At 45.3% G+C, this 22402-nt stretch overlaps 2 protein-coding genes across 8 annotated transcripts in view; one reads left to right on the forward strand and one right to left on the reverse strand.

The window, feature by feature from the left end:
* VAMP7 (vesicle associated membrane protein 7) overlaps positions 1-5658 on the reverse strand; it is a 51924-nt gene extending 46266 nt beyond the window's left edge. Inside the window, exon 1 of one of the 3 annotated variants that reach the window (XM_077827079.1) lies at positions 5615-5658. The gene's annotated coding sequence lies outside the window, so the exon portion shown is untranslated. Of the gene's footprint in view, positions 1-4145; positions 4284-5614 lie in introns of those variants that run through there. The other 2 variants (XM_077827078.1, XM_077827077.1) reach the window with 2 other exon arrangements.
* Positions 4388-22402, forward strand: LOC144270548 (DNA-directed RNA polymerases I and III subunit RPAC2-like). Of its 5 annotated transcripts, XM_077827083.1 has the most exons (8): positions 4388-4453; positions 5772-5878; positions 15095-15311; positions 18123-18277; positions 18415-18512; positions 19366-19442; positions 20573-20749; positions 22213-22402. In XM_077827083.1, exons 4-7 carry the CDS (start codon positions 18221-18223, stop codon positions 20734-20736), a joined length of 396 nt encoding a protein of 131 aa, XP_077683209.1. In that variant the 5' UTR covers positions 4388-4453; positions 5772-5878; positions 15095-15311; positions 18123-18220; the 3' UTR covers positions 20737-20749; positions 22213-22402. The 5 variants fall into 5 exon arrangements, with proteins under 5 accessions (XP_077683209.1, XP_077683208.1, XP_077683206.1 ...); XM_077827084.1 differs by lacking the exons at positions 4388-4453; positions 5772-5878; positions 15095-15311 and adding an exon at positions 16982-17082; XM_077827082.1 differs by lacking the exons at positions 4388-4453; positions 5772-5878; positions 15095-15311; positions 18123-18277 and adding an exon at positions 16417-17082 and having other exon boundaries at positions 19393-19442; positions 20573-20655.

Genomic DNA, 22402 nt, shown 5'->3' on the forward strand with positions numbered 1-22402 from the left:
GTAAGTAAAGTAACCGTCTTGCCCTCTACTCAGCATTGGTGAGGCTTCAGCTGGAGTATTGTGTCCAGTTCTGGGCACCACACTTTGAGAAACAAGTGAACAAATTGAAGAGTCCAGAGAAGAGCAGCAACAGTGATAAAAGGTTTAGAAAATCTGACATATGAGGAAAGTTAAAAAAACTGAAACGGTTTAGTCTTCAGAAAAGACAACTCAGGGGGAACTAGTAACAGTCTTCAAATCCTGTTAAGGGCTGTTAGAAAAAGGACTGATCAATTGCTCTCCATGCCAACCAAAGGTAGGACAAGAAGAAATGGGCTTACTCTGCAGCCAGGCAAATTTAGATTAGATGTTAGGAAAAACATTCTAACTCTGAGGGTGTTGGATCATATTAAAGAAGTTCTGTATTAAAATCACAAATGAGTTTGATTCCCCATAGTTTAAATTCCAGGGTATGACTAATTAAGAGGTCTCTTGGTTTTTGGTACTGTTTCTCTCCCTCTATGTGTGAAACTTACAAGCTGCTAATTGTGTTAGTACATTCTAAGACAGAGTCTGTTCTCAAAGCAATTCTTTGTAACAACCACCACTCACACACAGAGAGAGACTCAAAGCAATACTCTGTAACAACAGAAACAGCACCCAGAGACTCCCTGCCCTTTTGTTGTATTCATCTCGCTTTGTTAACAATTGTGATTAAAATAGAAATAGAGGATGTATGTGGATGGATGCTTGGTGTGGGTAATAACTGAATGATCAGGAAGGTGCCAGCCTAAGAATGCAGTGTCCATCGGCTGAAGAAGGCGTCAAGTAGAAATAACCAGAGGACCCCCAGAGGGCAGACTGGAATCCACCCAACAGCCTCAAGAATGGGAGAACCAAAGAACAAGATAATATCTGGCAGCACGGAGCCATCAGGAATGTGACATCTGCTGATTGATTCAGCAACAGCATGATGAAGCAATTCCCATAGACTGGCATAGGAAGAAATTCCTATAAAAATGGACTCTAGAAAGTGAGAACTTTGGGGTCTGATTCTGCAAACCAACTTCTAGGAGCATCAGATGTGCATCTGACAAGGCCCTGCTCCCTCCTCATGTCCAGGCCACCTGGCCAGTGGCTTGGCATGAGCAACTCTAAGGCTGGTAACTATGATAACAACCTTGCAGAACCTGTGTGTGTGTGTTTGTATAAATGAATGTGTGAATAAATATGAGATTGAATGGAATGTTATAGCTATAACTAACTGCTTACTATGATTCTTTCTGTATTCACAATAAATGTGGTATTTTGCCTTTTCCCCTTTAATAGGATCCTGCTGGTTTTTATTTTATTGGTATAACAAGGGTAGCTCAAGCATAAATTCCCTAGGGAGGTTGTGGAATCCCCATCACTGGAGGCTTTTAAGAAGAGGTTGGACAAACACCTGTCAAGGGTGGCCTAAGTTTACTTGGTCCTGCCTCAGTGCAGGGGACTGGACTAGCTGACCTCTAGAAGTCCCTTCCAGCCCTAGATTGCTATGATTCTATTTGTTTGTGCAAGGCACAAAGAGACACAAGGGATACAGAACACAATCCCTTCCCTATCACTTTGTTGGGAAATCTCCTAAGGTCACCACAAAAACAGTTTTCTCCAAATCAGATTCAGTACAGACAATGCATGGTATGTATTGTTCTACACTACATACTGTTAACAAAACTAGCATGAGCAACATTTCTATCAATAGACTACATATTCCTTCTTGACTTCTATAGTGGATATTTAAACTTGATGATTCCAGCAGAAAGTGAGCCAACCTTCAATTTAGCTCTCCGTCATTTTCGTTAATTTAAAATGAGGAAAAGTTTTTATTCTATCCTCTAAAGCTTCCACGTGGCTCTTAGTTTATTTTGACCTGACAGGTGTCCCTTTAAAGATATTCTTATCATTACCACCACCTTACATTAAAACAAATGTGAAAATCTAACATCCTTTTCTGTACTTAGGCTGTTTATTTTTTGCATCTCTTAGCCTGAGCATCAGAACACAAAAGCTGCCATGATTGGTTAAACCAGTGTACCATCTGGTCAGGCAGCCAGTACAAGATGTTTCACAGAAAACTGAAAGAAACTCCGTAACAGACAATTCTGAAATAACCAGTTCCTTAAACTAGTTTCTTCCTAGCTCATCATTTAACAGTTGATGTATGTTCTGAAACATGAAGGTTTATATCCCTTCTGTTTTTCCCTCCGGCAAATGTAACTGTAGATTTTCTCATTACCCATGAGAGCATCTAATCCTTATTCTGAATCCAACCAAACCACGGGCTTAAATTACATATAGTGACATTTAGTTCCAGAGATTAACTAAAATAAACTGGCCTGTTGCACTTTGCATACCTAGTCAATTTCATACTCAGGTTCCCATGCACTGACACAGTCTTCCATAGTTCAGGCTATTTAAATACAAGTCAAGAGATTTTCCACTGAAATTTTTGTTGTGTCACTGATACGTTGCTACTGTTTTTGAGTTCTGTAAAACCTTGCTTTTACTAAATCCAAGGTTGATCATTCTCTCACTCTGTGTCCCCTTTTTAGTGTTTAATTACTGCTGAGAGATAAGAATTTACCAACCATAGACTGAAGGGGAAAAAACAAAACAAAAATAAAACAAACTTTCCTTACAAATTCCATCAAGTTCATTGACTAGCCTCCCATCAAAGTCAGCCTTCATTCTACCTCTCCAACTCCTTTTGCAAATGAAATTAATAGGCAGCAGGTTTAAAACAAATAAAAGGAAGTATTTCTTCTTACAACGCACAGTCAACCTGTGGAACTCCTTGCCAGAGGATGTTGTGAAGGCCAAGACCATGACAGGGATAAAAAAAGAACTAGATAAATTCATGGAGGATAGGTCCATCAATGGCGTCCCTAGCCTCTGTTTGCCAGAAGCTGGGAATGAGTGACAGGGGATGGATCACCTGATGATTACCTGTTCTGTTCATTCCCTCTGGGGCACCTGGCACTGGCCACTGTTGGAAGACAGGATACTGGGCTAGATGGACCTTTGGTCTGATCAAGTAGGGCCATTCTTATGTTCACATAAAAGCCAACATGCAAAGTCACAAGCTAGCGGACTTCCACAGTCTTCTAGTTTCCACTTCTAGCATCCCCCTATGAGCTAAAACCAGAACACATCACTCAATGCGAGCACCTAGCCAGAACAGGGGAAAACCCAGCAAACTTAGTTTTCCTTTTTGTAATTATTGAGTAATATTTGTTTTCTTTCCCACCCCCTCAACTGTCAGTTTATGCCAAAATATTTAGATTTGTACAAGCAGAATATTAGGACTGTTTTGAGGACTGGCGTTAAAAACCCTTTTGAGGAGCTCAAGCTCGGAAAGGTAGCATTCACCCATACACCAGAATCTGAAAGTGAAACCAACAAGCTTGCCCAGCAGAAGAGAAATGCAATAAGTAAACAAGATAAAGACATGCTACAGAACAAACAGCACCAACAGGGAAGGTTAAATGAGATGTTTAGAGTCCTTCCAGTCAGCAACTTCAGGTGTTGTTAGTGAGACAAATCAGGAAGGCTGCAATGTCTCTCTGGGTGAAGCTTCCTGGCAATACCCCACAAGTGTACACACAACAGCCACCAACTTGGACACCCCACGCCTCCTTGATTCCACAGAAACTAGCAACAAATGTTACTGCATGATAAGTCTTCTCCATCCTTTCGGTGGAAAGCCCCTGGCTCAGCCTCTGAGCATTAGCACTCTCCTTGGGTGGTAACTCCCACTCCTTCTACCTGTCTCCGCACACTCCCTCCTCCTGCCTCTAGTCCCCACTTGGGCCCAGCCCCACAACCCCTCCTCCTGCTGCTTTATTGCTCCTCCTGTCCTACTCCCAACCCCCACGGCCTCCTCCTGTCCCCCCAGTCCTACCCTTACTTCCATCTGCCCCCAGGGCCCCTTCCACCTTTCTCCTGCTTTATTGCCCGCACCCCTTCTCCTCCTGCCCCCCAATCCTACCCCTCCTCCTTCTGTCCCCCAAACCCATTCCCCAGACCCACACCCCGCGGCCTCCTCCTGTCCCCCAGATTCCTTCCTCCTGCCCCTACCCCCTCTTCTTGCCCCTTCCCCCAACTCCCGCCCCGCCCCCTCTCACCTGCACCCGCGGCCTCGCTTTCCGGGCGGGGCGTCCCCAGCCCGGCGCACTGTTTACCTGCCGACCCCAGTCGCTTTCCCGTCCGTTCGGCGAGCACGTGCACTTCCGCCGGGAACGCTCCCGGCTCACGGGAAATGTAGTCACCAGCGCGGGGAGCGGGCCGCTTCCGCCCGAGCCGCGCTGCACGTTGGGAAACACCACCTACCCAGGCGCTCTGCCTGCTGGGTATTGTAGTTCTATGGTGAGCGTGCCTGGCTCTTTGTGAGAGGCGCCGCCGAGAGCCCAGAGCGGCAGCGAGCAGCCGAAGGGTAAGGGGCAGCTTCCCCCGGCTGGCTCAGACTGCCCAGCCCGTGTCCTCCTGGGGCCTCCCGAGACCCGCTGCCGCAAATCACATTCAGATTCTAGTTCGAAGCGACTCTCGGAGTACCCCTCAGAGCAGCAGCGTCCGCTAGAGGGCCCCCACCCCAGCACCTAAGATTTAGTTACAAGTATTTTCAGTAAAAGTCATGGACAGGTCACGGGCTATGACTTTTTGTTTATTGCCCTAACTTGTTCATTATTTTTACTAAAAATACCCATGACATAGCCTTAGAGATATACCATCTATCCACTCAGAACAGGACTTCACAGGATGTTTGAGATCAAAACCCAGGCTTGGGTTGTTTTGGTGTTGACCAGTCGTGATCCTGTAGCATCTCATCCGTTTCCTCACAGGGCAGGGTCAGACACAGTTTGCTCCATATTTCAGCATCAGTCATACTCAGGACATATGCTCTGTGATGCAGATACATGGTTAGGTGCCAAGGACATAGCTTGTTGAGATATTGTCCTTTAAAAATAAGTCACCTTTTATATTTCACATATCTTCATTTCCTAATCCTGCTCTCACTGCATCTCTCCCAGGCAGCCAATGTCATACAGGCCCTTGGCATCTACTATGAATGCCTCTCAGTGGAATTAACATGCCACAAGAGCAGCATCACCAACCCTAAGTGTTCAAATTTGAGCCAGGCCCCTCCAAATTATGAGACTGACTTAAAAATCACAAGGGTTTTTTGTTTTGCTTTGTTTGTTTTTTAATAGTACATTTGGAGACCTTTTTATTTGACTTCTGGTTTTCAATATTGCCACTCCTTGCAATTTTACTGTGAGTGTGGCACAATATTTGGTGGCTATGTGAGCACCTTAGTTATGGAATCCGATTATTTCTGGACAATTTCAACTTTCATTTTAAAGAAAGGTAAATTTCTGGCCTTCTTGGCTGCACAGAAGAACTCAAAAGCATGAACCATACATGTACCAGCACCAGAAAGCAAACAAAAATAAACCCAACTGATTTTTGAAGCCAATCTCATGATTTTAGGGGCCTTGACTCATTTTTATTACCACATGAGTGGGTTTTGAACCTTTAGGCAACACTCAGGTCACATTTCCAATCTTTTCTCTTCAACAGAGGGCTAGAAACTTACTTAAAAACACTGAAAGCTGAAATCCCAGGCAATCACGGGACCCCAGGAGCTGCGGGCTTTAAGAAACACAACAAATATAGAGAGACTCCAATCTGGCAATGCCGGGAAAGTGATTTCAGAGCACACCAAAATCTTCCTTGTTTGCTCACTTCACTAGGATTGGACTACAACTCCCAGAATCCCTTAGCAGAGTCGGAGGAGGGAGGAAATTCCTCCCAGGCAGCAATGGCTGAAGGGGCGGAGAGGAAGCCGCTGCTTGAGATGGTGAGTGTCTGGGAGGCCAGGCCTCCCTGGTTCTCCCTGTCCTGCTGTGTTCCCTGGCTGAATGATAAGAGTACTAGGGAGGCAGGCTGGGGGGGCTCAGGCTTGTGGCAGAAGAGCCATGTGGTGACCTACTGCTTCCCCTTGTAGCCCTCAGGCCACAGGGTATGCTGTTCCCAAATCCCTCAGCTGCAATGAGCCTGGGACTGCTTTCATGGGTGGTCCTGTTTTCTGCCTACCTCGATCTTTATCTGGCTCCCGTGGCTGGAATATCTGAGAGCTCACCTACGTTCCTGGATTCAGAGAGAGAAGACGCATTGTCTCTGTTCTGCAGATGGCGGCTGGGGAGGCACTGGGGTGGATGATGATTGCCCCAGGGAGTCTGGGGGCAGAACTTGGACTCACACCCAGATCTGTGCAAAAATGCTGTTTTATTTGTGTCCCCCCAGCCTCCACACCCCAGTACTGCCACCCTCAACCCTTCAAACATAATGAGTCGAGCTCCTCCCCAAAATCATACGATTTAAAAATCTAGTAAATGTGGGTTCTTTTTATTTTCTTTCTGGGTTTTGAGCCTTTTGGGGCTCATGTTTTCAAGCTTTCTCTACCGCCGTGAGCACTAGAAAACTTAACTTTTCTTTTAAAATGAAAATAGGTTCTCACAAAATCATGTGAATCTACAAGCTGGGGCTTTAAGAAAAACACTTGTGATTCTAGACAGTTGGAAACGCTGTCCCCCCCCTTCCCCCACCTACTTACTTGTCTCATCACCATCTCGCCTGTAAGGCACAGATCCTCAAAGCTATTTAGGCACCTAACTCCAATTGATTTCCCATTGGGAATTAGGTGCCTAAATCCCTTTGATGAGCAGGGCCTGGATTATCAGTCACAATATATTTGTACAGTATCTAGCACCATGGATCTCAACTTGGTCAAAGCTAAGTGCTACTGCAATATAAATGTTCAGTAGTAATAAGATCTCAAGTCTCCTTAAGTGTAAGGCCACACTTCTGGTTTTGCTAGGACCTTTCACCTCCACAGCCCACCGCTCTGTTAAAAATGACCTTAAATGTGCCCTGCAACTGAGGCCAGAAAGCAAGTGTATCCTTCAGAAGAAGATAAGATGTGGCATAGCTACAGAGCAGTAGAGGCGCCACCAACCTGTTACTGATCTTCAGCCAATCCCATTCAGAGTTTTCATCTCTCCACATTCAGCTTGAGTCTCCATTACAATTAATGCTGCAAACCTCCTTTCTATAATGTAGTTCTAAGTACTGGCTGTTGGTAACAAAGAAGATAAGCAGATGTGTTGTTTATGCTTGATTTGCAGTGTGGTTTGGAGACAAGGGAGTCAAGAAGGAGGTTGATAAATTGGAGGGAGTTCAGAGAAGAGCCATGTGAATGATTAAAGGATTAGAAAACCTGCTTTACAGTGATAGACACAAGGTGCTTGATCTATATAGCTTAACAAAGAGAAGGTTATTTAATAATGGGCTCTCCCATCTATCCAAGGGCAGGTCTACACTTAAAATGCTGAAGCAGCACAGCTGCACCAATGCCGCTGTAGCGCTTCAGTGAAGACACTACTATCTGACAGGAGAGCTTCTCCCATCAGTGTAGTTAAGCCACCTCTGTAAGAGGCAGTAGCTCACTATGTCGACAGGAGAAGCCCTCCTGTTGACAAAGTGCTGTCTACACACTGTTTTCACAACCCTGAGTGACGTAGTTACACTGATGTAAGTTTGTTGTGTAGACCTGGCCAGAGAAAGGTATAGCATGATATAATGGCTGGATGTCAAAAATAGACAATTTCAGACTGGAAATAAAGCATACATTTTTAACAGTGAGAATAATTAACCATTGGAACAACCAAGGGTTGTGATGGATTCTTCATCACTGACAATTTTGATTGGATGTTTTTCTGAAAGCTCTGCTCTAGGGATTATTGTGGTGCAGTTCTCTGGCCTATGTTATACTGGAGATGAGACTAGATGATCACAATGGTCCCTTCTGGCCTTGGAATCTAGGAATCTAATGACACTGAAAAGAATGGGGAGTTTTGGCATTGATATCACTGGGAGTTGGGACCAGGATTAAGGGCATAGGCCTTCATAGGGAGGGTTCAATTGACCAAAACCCAATACATTAGATTAAACAGTTCTCTAAAAATGGGATATTGTGCCCGAACTGAAAGTTGTATGTGAAACCCCAGCTGCATGGCGTATGGCATATTATTTTATAATCAGTCTAGCCCAGCAGTGGAATAGCTGGGCGATTAGTTTGCTTAGCAGACAAAATTGTGTCCCTTGCGTAGCAGTGAATTACTATGGGCTCAGTGTTTTCCTGAAAGGGTCAATCACACATCGGACAAGAAACCTTTCTATCAGGGATTCACAGAAGCGGCAGGAGGTCCCCATCTCCAAAAATCCATGGGTCCCTGATGACCGTATAGGTTATAGGAGAGCTGCTGGAGACCGCAGGTATTGGCACAGAAGTCACTCCCTTCTGCCATCTCCACAGCCCTGCTCCATGGCAGTGTGGCTTCTTCAGGATTTGTGATGCCAGAGCTCTCCTGCTGCTCTCATTGTTTCACAGAGCAGGCAGGGAACCAGGTCAGGCTGAACAGAGATATGGTCAGTATGAAGTTGTATCCTGGGTGAAGCCCTGGATTGGTTTTATTTGAGGGTGGGTAGTGGTATGGCAAGCAGCCATTATTTGCCCCTTCACTTGCCCTCTCTTGAGATACAGAGCTTGAATCCAGTGGACCATCTACATGGCAGGTGGGCTGTGAAGTCTAAGGGATGTCTGAGGAAGGATGGTGGTTAGGGCACCAGCCTAGGACTTGGGCGAACTAGGTTCAGTTCCCTGCTCTTTTACAGACTCCCTGTGTGACCTTGGGCCAGTTGCTTAGTCTCTCTGGACCACAATTCCGCATCTGTACAATAAGGATAATAGCGCTGCCCTACTTCCCAGGGCGTTAGGAGCATAACTATATTCAAGACTGTAAGGTGCTCAGATGCTGCAGTGAAAGGTCCGTATAATGCCTGAGATAGATAGAAGGGGTAAGTACTAGGGCTGTCAAGCAATTAAAAAAAATGAATCGTGATTAATCATGTGATTAAAAAAATAATAGAATACATTTATTTAAATATTTTTGGATGTTTTTTACATTTTCAAATATATTGATTTCAATTACAACACAGAATACAAAATGTACAGTCCTTACTTTATATTTTTTTATTACAAGTATTTACACTGTAAAAAAACAAAAGAAAAAGTATTTTTCAATTTGCCTAATACAAGTACTGTAGTGCAATCTCTTTATCATGAAAGTTGAACTTACAAATGTAGAATTATGTACAAAAAAGCCTGCATTCAAAAATAAAACAATGTAAAATGTTAGGGGTTGCAAGTCCACTCAGTCCTACTTCTTGTTCATCCAAATGCTCAGACGAACAAGTTAGTTTACATTTGCAGGAGATAATGCTGCCCATTTCTTGTTTACAATGTCTCCTGAAAGTGGGAACGGGTATTCACATGGCACTGTTGTAGCCGGCGTCGCAAGATATTTACATGCAGATGCACTCATGATTCATATGTTCCTTCATGCTTCAACCACCATTCCAGGAGACATGGATCCGTGCTGATGACAGGTTCTGCTCGATAACAGTCCAAAGCAGTACAGACCAATGCATGTTCATTTTCATTATCTGAGTCTGATGCCACAAGCTCAAGGTTGTTTTTCTTTTTTGGTGGTTCAGGTTCTGTAGTTTACGCATCAGAGTGTTACTCTTTTAAGATTTCTGTTTAGCGTGCCTGGTTCGTAAATACCTTCCAATGCCAGCTGCAAAAGTGTCAAGCAAATGCCTGTTCTCACTTTCTGGTGACAGTGTAAACAAGAAACGGGCAGCATTAACTCCTGCAAATGTAAACAAATTTGTTCGTCTGAGTGATTGGCTGAACAAGAAGTATGACTGAGTGGTCTTGTAGGCTCTGAAGTTTTACATTGTTTTGTTTTTGAGTGCAGTTATGTAACAAAAAAATCTACATTTGTAAGTTGCATTTTCACGACAGCGATTGCACTACAGTACTTGTATGAGGTGAATTGAAAAATACTATTTCTTTTGTTTATCATTTTTACAGTGCAAATATTTATAATAAATACACACTTTGGTTTCAATTATAACACTGAATGCAATATATATGAAATTGTACAAAAATCAAAATATTTAATAAATTTCAATTGGTATTCTATTGTTTAACAGTGCAATTAAAACTGCAATTAATCGCAATTAATTTTTTTAATCACGAATAATTTTTTGAGTTAATCGCGTGCGTTAGCTGCGATTAATCGACAGCCCTAGTAAGTACTAATTCTGTGGCGGGCTTCCTTCCTCCCCAGGCAGCAGTGTGGGATGTATGCACAGAGAATTCTCGAACCTAGGAACATAGCTGTTTAGGGTGTTTGTCACAAGGTGGTGGAGGATGTTTTTGGGTTCAGATTTCACACCTGATCTTTAGAGAAACATCAGTAGCCCTATCTAATGCTTGTCAGCACCACAGGATGTGACACCACTTCATTTTGTATAATATCTTTCATGGAGCTAAATGACACAGGTACCAAGTTAAAACCCAAGCCAACAGCAGAGGGAGGGAGAAATTGAGAGGAGACAAAAGTGGCATTTTCAGAAATGGATGGAAGAGTGAGATCCAAGAAGGTGCCTGCTGCTTTAATTTCTTGAAGCATTTCATTGTGTTGCCCTGTGTTTTGAGCTCACTGAGATTGTCCCACAGGGAATATAAACAGCAAAGTCTGTGCTATGTTAGATGGAGCTAGGTTAGAAGCTAGGGTCAATATTTTCTAAAACTGGCCCTATTTTTCAAAGGGATTTTTTGGAATGAGGACCAAGGAGTCTCAGATAATCATTTTGTTAGCTGCAAGATCTTTCTGTGGTAGAGATTTCCCACCCTTTAAACCGACACATTGGCAAGATTATTCAGCTCTGTAGTGAGAGTTTCAGACTGGCCTTTCTATCCATGAACCCAAACTTTTTTCTTATGTCTGCCTTTCCTTCATCAGTTGATTCAGTGCTGTTGTAGCCATGTTGGTCCTGTTATTAGCAAGACAAAGTGGGTGAGGTAATATCTTTTATTGGACCAACTTCTGTTGGTGAAAGAGACAAGCTTTTGAGCGTATACAGAGCTCTTCTTCAGGCTTTCACCTGATGGAGAGCTCTGTGTTAGCTTGAAAGCTTGTATCTTTCACAAACAGAAGTCAGCCCAATAAACGATATTACCTCACCGTCTTTTGTTTCCTTCACCAGGTTCCTTGTACTTTTTTTCTCTCTCAGCCAATGCACTAGATGGCACCACAGTTCACCATAGCTGGATTTGTATCACTTACTAGCTTGAAAGGAACTTGTTTGTCCAGCAGTCCAAGACGATGTAAATTATTACTCTCTGGACAGCTCCTCCAGAGTCTCCAGTTGCCAGCCAACCAACCAATCAATGGGGAAGGGGCTATTGAGAATGGAGGGGGCTGCACAGGGGAAACAAATGGATTGTTGTTAGTAGTATCTATTATTTATTGCCTGTTTTAAAAAGGAACCATGTAAATATGGTTAGTTATTGTTCCAACAAAATGCCCAATCATGCATATCTCCTCATAAGTAACCATGACTACTTCCATTGACACATTGTGGAAAAGGGTAGAAGGATCAGGCCTCTAGACAGCAAACCAGACACTTTGATCTAGAAATGTCCCATAGTGTACAGACCCATACACAGTAAAAGAGAAAGGGGACTGAAATGGGTTGCTTGATATAAGAGATGTCAGGGAATTTAGGGACAGACTTGCACCGTGGTCCCTAACCAGTTACCACCTGTACTTGCATACAAAACAATTTGTGTATAAATTGACCCTTCTGATTGCCCATTGAACATGAATAAAAACCAGTGTCCCAAATATAAACTAGCCACCACCCTGTCTAGCTAATCTAGTCCTTCTATGTGCAGCACTAATGTAGCCATCACTGCAGTATGTGGGTACCACTTACAAGGTTAAATAATTTACAGCCCCTCTAAGCAGAAAGATCTTGTATATGATATGGGATTACAGCTATTAGGATTGCTTAGCTGGAAGAGGCAAATAAATATCTGAGATATGGTCTGTCAGGACCAGGGTCTACAGCCTGCCCTTGGTATGGATATCCTGGATAATTTTGTGGGTCTTTCCCATCTCTAAGGGGTTGTCTATGCAGGGAAATTGACCAGCATAGCTTTAGCAGAATAACTGTTCTTTTATAGGTTTCAGAGTAGCAGCCGTGTTAGTCTGTATTCGCAAAAAAAAAAGGAGGACTTGTGGCACCTTAGAGACTAACAAATTTATTTGAGCATAAGCTTTCGTGAGCTACAGCTCACTTCATCCACGGAATGCATCCGATGAAGTGAGCTGTAGCTTACGAAAGCCCTATGCTCAAATAAATTTGGTAGTCTGTAAGGTGCCACAAGTCCTCCTTTTCTTTTTGTTCTTTTATAGCCATGCCAATATAACTCCCCTGTGTAGATACTCTTCCAGAATAAAAGCAACTTTTTTCTGGAATAATTACTCCACTTAGAAACATCTTTGGGGATCTAGAGGCAATTTGATTGATTGTGTATTTCTGATTAGGAAAGCTGCCATTAAAACAGATCAGTTCTTCTTTTTTCCTGTTTTTCCATAATTTGAGAACAAGGGGCCACCGGATGAAATGAATGGCAAGTAAATGTAGAAAAATAAAATATTGCTGCACACCAGGTGGAATTCCCTACACCAGGAAGGGGATCGGGCTTTCAGGTCAGATAACGGAGAACAATTTTCAAATGGGATGGATAATTTGAGACCTACATACCACAGTGATGGGCACATTAGAAATATATAGAGACATCCAATTTCATGCCTCTGGGCACAAACTGATTACTGCAGGACCATGTCAGAACCCTCCCTATGTATACAGCATGACACAAGTGGTGTTTTACTGGAGGGATGCTGTTTGCCTTCTCTGAAGCATCAGATAACAGCCACTGCTGGAGGACCAGTGGTCTGATCATCTATGGCAAACCTTCCATCCCTATGGAGATCCGGAAATGTATCAAAGAGATCTCTGTGCAAAATAGGAGGGAAAAATCAAGTCTCCGGGAACCAGACTGGTCTGGCACAGCATGTTCTCTGTGGTTGCATAGGCTGTCATCCATCAGATCAGTGCACCGGTTTCTCAGAGTGCACTAGACAGATGGAAAAGCTAAATGCACTGTAGTCTGCTGTGTGGTTTGTTGCCTTCTCAATCTCCTTTAAGAAGTCTGCCCTGTGCGTCTCCTGTGATGCACTGCACTAGGCCACACAGCCCTCTTTTCCATGAACTCTGTGATTCTGCAGTGGTCAGTATGGCTGACCACGGGTGCCAGGTGGCCCAGGGGACAGCCACACTGGCCGCTGCTGGAGTGGCTCTGCAGCTAGCCGCTTGGGTGGCCTTGCAGCCAGCTGCACTGGTCGCTGCTGGAGTTGCCCTGGGGCCAGCCGCAATGGCCGCTGCTCGGGCAGCCCCGGGTGGCTGGCCCCAGGGACTGCCCGAGCAGCAGCTGGTGCAGCTGGCCCCAGGGACCGCCTGAGCAGTGGTCCCAGGGCAGCAGGAGCAGCCACAGCTCAGTGGCCTCTGGCAGCAGTCTGGGGGTGGTCCCTGGGGGCACCCCCAGAGTAACGGTCTCTTGGGGCCTGCAGCAGCACCCCCAGGGGTCCCGCAGAGCAGGACTCTTCCAGGGGGCCCCCCAACTAAGATTTAGTCAGAGGTATTTATAGTACAAGTCATGTACAGGTCACAGGTTGTGAATTTTTGTTTTTTGCCTGTGACCTGTCCATGAATTTTATTAAAAATACCCATGACTAAATTGTAGCCTTATTGATAACATCCAAATCCACATGTGCATGTATTTGGGCATAGAGGGCCTGATCCTGTGACATATTGACCCTTGAGGGTGTGCCACACTGTGCAGGATCAGGCCCCTAGAGACATGACGCAGCAGTGGATCCAGAATCCTCCTGATATAGTCTGTCAGACTGCTGCCAATACACCAATTACTAAAAGCTCCAACAGGACAGGTTTGGGATTGGGATTCCCTCCCAAACCAGCAGAGCATCTGCTCCAGGACTGGCTCCAGAAAGCCGCAGCAATCCCTGTAGATTACATGCGGCACAATAATTATATTAACGTTATAATCCTTTGTATTTCTACAGCCCCTTTCATGTTAGGATCTCAAAGCACTTTAATAAATTAAGCCTCACAACCCTTTGGTGGGGTAGGTAAATATCATCCCCAATTCTACACATGGGGAAAATGAGGTGCAGAGAGAGAGGTTAAGGAATAAGTCCTTCCCCCACAGTGGTCATTGGCAAAATTTCCATGGGAGTAAGAAGACAAGAAATGAGGGACTTTCCCTATGCCACTCAGTGAGATCGTGGCATTGCTGAGAACAGAACTCAAGTGAACTAACTCCCAGTCCCCTCCCACACACATTAGACCCACCTCCTTCCTGTTTGTTCCCAGAGCTGGTTGTTATTTTGCTAGTCTGCAAGGAAGTATTTACTGATATCTTTAGTGTCTATTGAGGCTCAGAAGCATCTTTCCATAGCTCCAAGCTCCTTGGGTAGCCATTAAAATGGCATCAGACTAAAGAAGAAAATCCCACTTGCCTGCTCTCCCCTCTCTCAGGGCGTATGAGCCCGTTTAAACCACCCTTCATGACCCCACCCCTGTAAATAACCACCTCCTTCATCAGCCTATTGCACACACCCCTCAACCTGCTCTTTCCTGAGAAGTTGAAGGAAACCAGTGTGGGGCCTGACAGGCAGAAGAAGGGCTTAGATGGCCCAACCAAGATCAGGGCCCCAATGTCGTGGGCACAGAGTGAGATCCTGCCCCAAAGAGCTCACAATGGGATGGGAGAGAAAAGCAGCATGTCACCAATAGGGAACTGAGGCCCAGAGGGTTAAATTATTTGCCCAGTGTCAGACAAGGAGTCTGGAGCAAAGCTTGGCACTGAACCCAGATCTAATGCCTTAGCCACAGAATTATCAAGATGTTCTCCCAGCCTGAGACCCTTCAGCTAAGACCAGATATCAAGAGCTGATCTAAATGCTGGACAAACAGGATTTTAAAATGGAACTGCTGTTTTTTTAACTCCTAGTGCTGACTTGATCTCCGTGACAGACACGGAGGCAGTGTGGCCTCGTGAATAGAGCACTGAACGGGGACCTGGGAGACCCAGCTCTGCCACTGGCTCACTCTGACTCCTTGGACAAGTCATGTCACTGCCCTGTGCCTCGGTTTCCCCATATATAATGGTGATAACGATACTGACCTGCTTTGAAAAACACTTTGAGATCTGCTGATGAAAACGCTAGGTAAGAGCTAGGTGGTGGTATTACTGGAGTGATATCTTGATCCTATTGAAGTCACTGATGAAATTCACATTCATTTCAATAGGGTAGGATTTCACCTAGAGCAGTGGCTCTCAACCTTTCCAGACAACTGTACCCCTTTTAGGAGTCTGATTTGTCTTGTGTACCCCCAAGTTTCACTTCACTTAAAAACTCATCATCATCACTCCCATAACCGCATTGGTCGTTGGGTCACTATCATTGATGAGCAATGAACCAAATGTCTCCACCCCTGATGATTGTGTGTCAGTGCTTGAGTCTCTGCAAAGTCCATTCCTGTCCACTCTTTTATGTTGTCAGTCCATCTCTTCTTCTGTCTACCTCTTCCTCTCTTCTGCTGTACTGTCCTTTGGAGGATGATCTTGGGTAGGCCAGATGATCTTGTTACATGGCTGTACCACTTCAGCTTGCACTTCTTCACGGTCATCAGGAGGTCTTCATATGACTCAGCGCATTGGGTGATGATGTTGCAGATCTCTTCATTAGTGACGTGGTCGAAGTAGGAGATGCCCAGGATTTTATGGAAGTATCTCATCTCTACTACCTGTATTTTCCGTCAGGGTCCGTGTCTTGCATGCATACAGAAAAATGGAGGTGACCAATGCATGCAGCAGTTTCAGTTTGGATTCCAGGAAGATGTTCTTATTCCTCCAAATTGGCTTTAGCTTTGCCACTGCTGCTGTGGTTTGTGTAGTTCTTGCCCGAATTTCTGCCTTGGATCCTTCATCAGTGATGATTGCCCCCAAATACTTGAACTATTTCACTGTCTCCAGCTCTAGTCCACTGACAGTGATAGGTGAGCTGATCCCATCACGTTTTTTGTCATCAGCTTAGACAGCCCAGATTCAACAGAGGAGGATGACTTTCCAATTCTAAGTGAAGAAGTGGAGACAGCTGTGAAATCACTCAAGAACAGAAAGGCTACAGGTATTGACAACATCCCAGCCGAATTGATGAAATTCGGAGGACAAATAGTAATAGATGTGCTCCTCTGAATTTCATAATTTCGGCTGGGATGTTGTCAATAGATCTGCAGCAAGATCCGGCAGACCGGTGAGTGGCCCTTCACGTGGACACAGTCACTAATCATCACTCTGCCAAAGAAAGGCAACCTGCAATTGTGTCAAAATTACTGGACCATAAGCTTAGTTAGCCATCCCAGCAAAGTGTTGTTGAAAGTCATATTGAACAGATTGAAGCCACAAGCGGAGAATATCATTGCTGAAGAACAGGCTGGCTTTTGTGCTGGAACAAGTACCACAGAACCGATTTTCAACCTTCATGTTCTATGTGAGAAGTACTTACAACACCAGCAGGACATCTACCATGTCTTTGTTGACTTCAAGAAGGCATTTGACAGAGTACGGCATGAAGCTCTCTGGGCAACTATGAAGAAGTACAATGTTGGTCACAAGCTTATTCTTACCATTAAACAACTATATGCCAAGGCCAGCCGTGCAGTTCTCGTCAATGGCACAATAGGAGAGTGGTTTCGCACCAAGGCTGCCTTCTTTCACCCACACTGTTCAACATCTACTTGGAGCTTATAATGACTGATACCCTAGAAGATCACATATGCACAGTCAGCATTGAGGGGCGAACAATCTCAAATCTTCGGTTCGCTGATGACATTGATGGCCTGGCAGGCAGTGAAGATGAACTTGCTAACCTTGTGAAACGATTGGATGAAACCTCTGCAAAATATGGCATGGAAATCAATGCAGAGAAAACCAAGGTGATGACTTAAAAACTGCTTGCTTACAAAATTAGACATAAAAATACAAAAGTGTCACAGCACACTGTTACTGAAAAATTGCTTACTTTCTCATTTCTACCATATAATTATAAAATTATCAATTGGAATATAAATATTGTACTTACATTTCAGTGTATAGTGTATAGAGCAGTATAAACAAGTCATTGTCTGTATGAAATTTCAGTTTGTACTGACTTTGCTAGTGCTTTTTATGTAGCCTGTTGTAAAAGTTAAAAGTCCAGTCAGTGGCGCAAGCAGGGCCTGGGGCTAAGGCAGGCTCCCTGACTACCCTGGCTCAGTGTGGTCCCAGAAGTGGCCGCCAGCTCTCCCACCACCATAGCTTCTGCTGCTTGTTGTTGATGAGAGAGGTCTCTCCCATCAGCATAACGTGGCTACACGAGCGCTCTGACAGTGGCACAATGGTATTGGTGCAGCTGTGCCACTGTACGCTTGTAAGTGTAGACTTGGCCTGACTCCTTTCAACAAACTTTTTCCTTTAGGAAGCTTTTCCTGTCATCTCACCTCACTGCTTGTTGCTTTTTATTTCACCCATTATTCCTAGATATTCTCCTTTTTCTCCCCACAATGGATCCCGGCTGGTATCCCTACAACTCGTCCAGCAGCAATAGATGCTGGGACTATTTCCCCCCTCTCTTGAGTGAAAAAAAGCACAGTCTTGTTACACTCAAGGTGCCAGTTTCCACAGACTCAGATAGTTATTGTTGAGTCTGGAATGTGACTCCCGGTGAAAGAGATCCGAGAATGGCTTGGTATTAAAGGTCGTTGAGGGTGGAATCTTGTACTCGTGCTCCCAAAATTCCCTTGGAAGGCTGGGACCTTTGGGTGTGCAAGAAATGGAAGGATCAGAACCTAGGATAATACTAATCCTTTGACTGTATATATAATAATAATTCCTAACTTTTCTATCATGCAGTATATCTAGCCTTTGTCTATCTGGCAGCCGAGAAATCCTTGGGTTCTAAGAGGAAGGCTCTGGCTTTATATTTTTTTCCCTCCAGATTTATGTGGTGGGCCCATACTCCAGCTGTGGCATTTCTCCAAAAACAAGCTCTTGGCAAGTCTCAACCACTGTTTTCTAACACAGTGATGAACATAGATGAACAATGATGAACCTAGTTGTCCAGGTCTATGCTTACAGTCAGACCATGGGTGGGTGAGTCTGTTGCTGACACCAGTCATCAGAACTGAGTCATTTTTCTAGTATAGGCCTGGCCTTAGTTACTTCAGGAGGAGCTTAAATCATCTGGAGATATAATTTTTGTGCTCCTCTTGCTTTCCTGTGTCTGGCAGGTCCAGGCAGATGAGACAGATGGAAACTGTGTCACATTTGTGTTACATGATGAGGACCACACACTCGGCAACTCCCTCCGTTACATGATCATGAAAAAGTAAGTTGAGTCCCTGTGATAACTGGTACCACCTTAGGGCTATGTTTCTTGTCCCTTGACTTCTGATCTAGCACCTCTGGCACTCCTGAAGCTGGGTGAATATTACAAATCTCCCTACTTGGGTTCTTTAAACAAATGCACTTTGACTGCATATCTGCCCCTTTGGGAACAAGTTTACTGTCAGGCCTGAGAGTGGAAACAGTCAGTGTTCAAGTGAGAATTAGAGAATCTCATTTTGAACTTGCAAACACAAATATCCTCACTGGGAGCCTGATTCGTATGCTTATGCAGTCAAAAGAATAGTATCTCATGACCTACATGATCCTATCCAAACTATCCAGTAGTGAATATTTATGAGGAACTTCTTGTCATGAGTTCCAGCTCTAGAAGTATTCATGGAGGGGGGTTTTCATTTGATAATTTTAAAGGACAAATTGTGATAGTCTTGTAAGCTGCTCATGATAAATCACCATCAGCAAACCAGTGCTGTAACCTTTAGGCCGTGCTTCCTTTCAACTGCTAAAGCCAGGGCAACCACTCGACTGGTCCCAGGTTTGGGTCTGGGCAGCCGTGAAATCCATCCACAACATAGAAGAGGCAGGGGATGTTTATCTTGCTCCATACCCCATCCACTTCAGGATCCAGCCCACCCCGCAGAAGTACACCTTCCCCTCTGCATGTCTGTCTCAGGGAGCTGTGGGTGATGGGAAGTGATTGCTTTTGAAACATGTGGGACCATCACGCAGTGCAGGTCTGCTTGCTTCAGAGGTTCCCTACACATGAGAGTCTGCAGTTGGCTTGCTGCTGATTTTGAGAGCCCATTTGTGCTTCCTGCTTCTGTCTCTCCTTGTAGCTCTGAAGTGGAGTTTTGTGGTTACAGCATCACACACCCATCTGAAAGCAAAATCAACTTCCGGATCCAGACCAGAGGTAGGAATGCAGCTGGGCTTCCTTGGACAGCTGTCCCTTGCCATGTCAGGCCCTGAAACCATGGATCAGCCAGCCCCCTCCCTCTCTCTGCATGTCCTTCGTTCCACCATTCTACTGGGCAGTTGCTATCACCATCCATGATCAGTGCATCTTGAGTAGCAGTGATAGAGCTGGTCTCTGTCATCCCCCAGTGCAGAGCCCAGACGTGGCCTCTGTAGTAATCAGCAAGCTTGGGGAGTTGTGGTCCCAAAGCCTCACTCAGCACTGGGCATCCCACCAGGCATCACCCCCTGGTTAGCTCCCGGATGCCCCCTTTGCGTTAGATCTTCACCCAAAGCTTGTTACATTATACACTAAACAACAGATCCAGTCTGTTATACAGCTCGATGGCCAGATATTGCTAATTCCTGGGGTGAATAGCACCGCAAGTGCTCTATGCAGCAGGGTGCCCTCTGGATGCTGTACTCCGCATTCCCCCGATCCTATCCTGATGTCCACACCAAAGGGCAGCCTGCAGGACTTGCCTGGGACTGCATCTGCCGTTGCAAGAGCAAGGCCAAAGATCTGCTCCATTTCCATACCTATCTCACAATTGTCCCACAGCATCTGACGCTCTGAATAGTTTGAAAAACCCAGCCCGAGCCTCTAACTTGGTTCCCAGCTCACAGGTCCCCTCTCCTGTGGCCTTGAGTGTTGGTTGCATAGAAGAGCAGAGCCACTGGAAATGGCCAAGTTGTACTAGATGGCTTTTTAATTTTTTGGAGAATTTAGCAGTGCTGCAAAGTGCTGGATTGCTGGCCCCAGAGAGTGGAGCCTTAAGTCTGTCCACAGCACAAACTGCAGGGCAACCTTCCCCTATGCTGTCCCCTGCCAAAGGGCTTCAGCCTGGACTTGGGTCTCTGAGACACCAGTTCAAGCCTCCATGGCCCTTGTATGCTCTTCTCAGACTGCTGATGAGAGTGGGAGGGAGCATGATGTGAATGCTGGCCTAAGATCCTCACCTTATCACAGGAGCCGCCAAAGAGGTGTATGATGGTTGGTCACTACTGAGCTGGGCTAGGAGGGGAAGGGCCCCGTATCTCATACTGGAGCCAGCCACACTTTATGCCAATGCTTCTCCTTTTCTGAAGGGGGGCTCCTGGCCATTGAGCCATTCCGGAGAGGACTGACAGAACTGGTGGATGTCTGCCAGCACGTGCTCAGCAAGTTTGAGGTGAGGTCACTGCTTCATGGTAGAATGACTCTGGGATCCTCTCTGTGGTCGGCAAAGGAGAGAAATAGCTGGCTGCACTGATTGACTGACAGAGGTACTAACATGTCCATGGCTGCAGCCGTTATCTAACTGATCCCCTCCTCGCTCCTCTTGCAAGATCTGCACATATTTGGATGCAGCCAGTTGTAGTAGTTAGAGAAGTGGAACTGGGAGTCAGCAGACTTGGGCTCTCTGACCAGCTTTGACACTGAATCGCTGTGTGACCTTGGGGAAGTCACTTCTCCTCTGTGTGACTCGGTTTCCCCATCTCTAAAGTGACACTTCACCTGCCTCTGAAAGGGGGGTTCTGAGAAGCAAGCAGTGTTTGTAGAGTGCTTTGGGAGCCTCAGATGAAAGTTGCTATACAAGGTAAATGCAAAATATTGCTATTTCACCCTGTTTGTTACATTTTACTGCAGTGTAGAGTAAAGAGCAGAGAATGCACAAATCTGCATTCCATATCCAAGGGGTTTCACCGTCATCTTGGAAGAGATGTTTTTTCGACCATACCAGGGGGATAGGATTTGGAAAGCCACCTGAGGCTCAGTAATTCTGCTTGTGGTAGAGAGCAGCTAGTGCATCATAGAGACAATTTGGTGTGGCAGGGGCGTAAGAATGCCAGTGTGAAGGGTGGCTTGGGTGTGAGTGGTGCATATGGAACCTGGATGCTGCAGAATAAATTTGGGATCAATAATCTGCTCCCCCCAACCCTAACGAATGTGGACCTGTGCTCTTTGAAGGAATGGCCTGATGCAGTGGCAGGGACCTCAATGGGGGCAAAAATGGGCTCTGAATTTGTTCTCTTTCAAACATGCTGCTGTAATCTGTAAAGCATCTGTGTCTCTAGGCAGGCTGATCTGGGGGCTACTCCTGGGGGCGCTGCCTCACCTCCCTTACAGTGATCCAAGGTTATGATCAGAAATAAAACGCAACCATTTCTCAGAGCACCTAAAGCCAGTGGTGAGCTGGAGCCGGTTCGCACCGGTTTGCACGAACCAGTTGTTAAATTTTGAAGCTGGTTTAGAACCGGTTGTTAAAGGGGTGGGCAAACTCCGGCCTGCGGGCCACATCCAGCCTGCGGGACCGTCCTGTCCGGCCCACCTGAGCTCTCGGCTGGGGAGGCTCCCCTGAGAATCCCTTTTTAATTTTTACTCACCCGGATCTTCGGTGGCACTTCGGCGGCCTGTCCTTCAGTGCTGCCGAAGACCCGGAGTGACTGAAGGCCCTGCCACCAAAGTGCTGCCGAACACCCAGAGCGACTGAAGGAACTGGTTCTTCAGCTTTTGGCAGCTCATCACTGCCTAAAGCTCATCAGTTACCCTCCCCACCCTTCGGTCTTTTCAAGGAGGAGCCTCAGCCACATTAAAATGTTGCCCTTTTCATGTTTTATTCTGCCCAGGACAGTAAGTTCAGAACCAGAGAGCCTCTCAAAGCTCCTCAGGCGTGGACAAGGGTGTGGCTGTGTTTTAATTCATCAAACATACAGCATTGACATTGGTCATTTGATCTCATTTGCAGGCAAGCATAAAGGAATACAGGGCCCAAAGAGAGGAGGAAATGGACTAGCCCCTGCAGCTGCTGGAGTACGGAATGGACATGTATATATTGTTCGTTTATGTTTAATGCCCCTGTTGAAAGCGGTTTTATTTTTTTTATGACGAATCTGAAGTAGACTGTGTAATTTCTCTAATAAACACTATAAGGTTCA

This window comes from Eretmochelys imbricata, chromosome 9, assembly GCF_965152235.1.
Source record: "Eretmochelys imbricata isolate rEreImb1 chromosome 9, rEreImb1.hap1, whole genome shotgun sequence".
Taxonomy (NCBI): domain Eukaryota; kingdom Metazoa; phylum Chordata; order Testudines; family Cheloniidae; genus Eretmochelys; species Eretmochelys imbricata.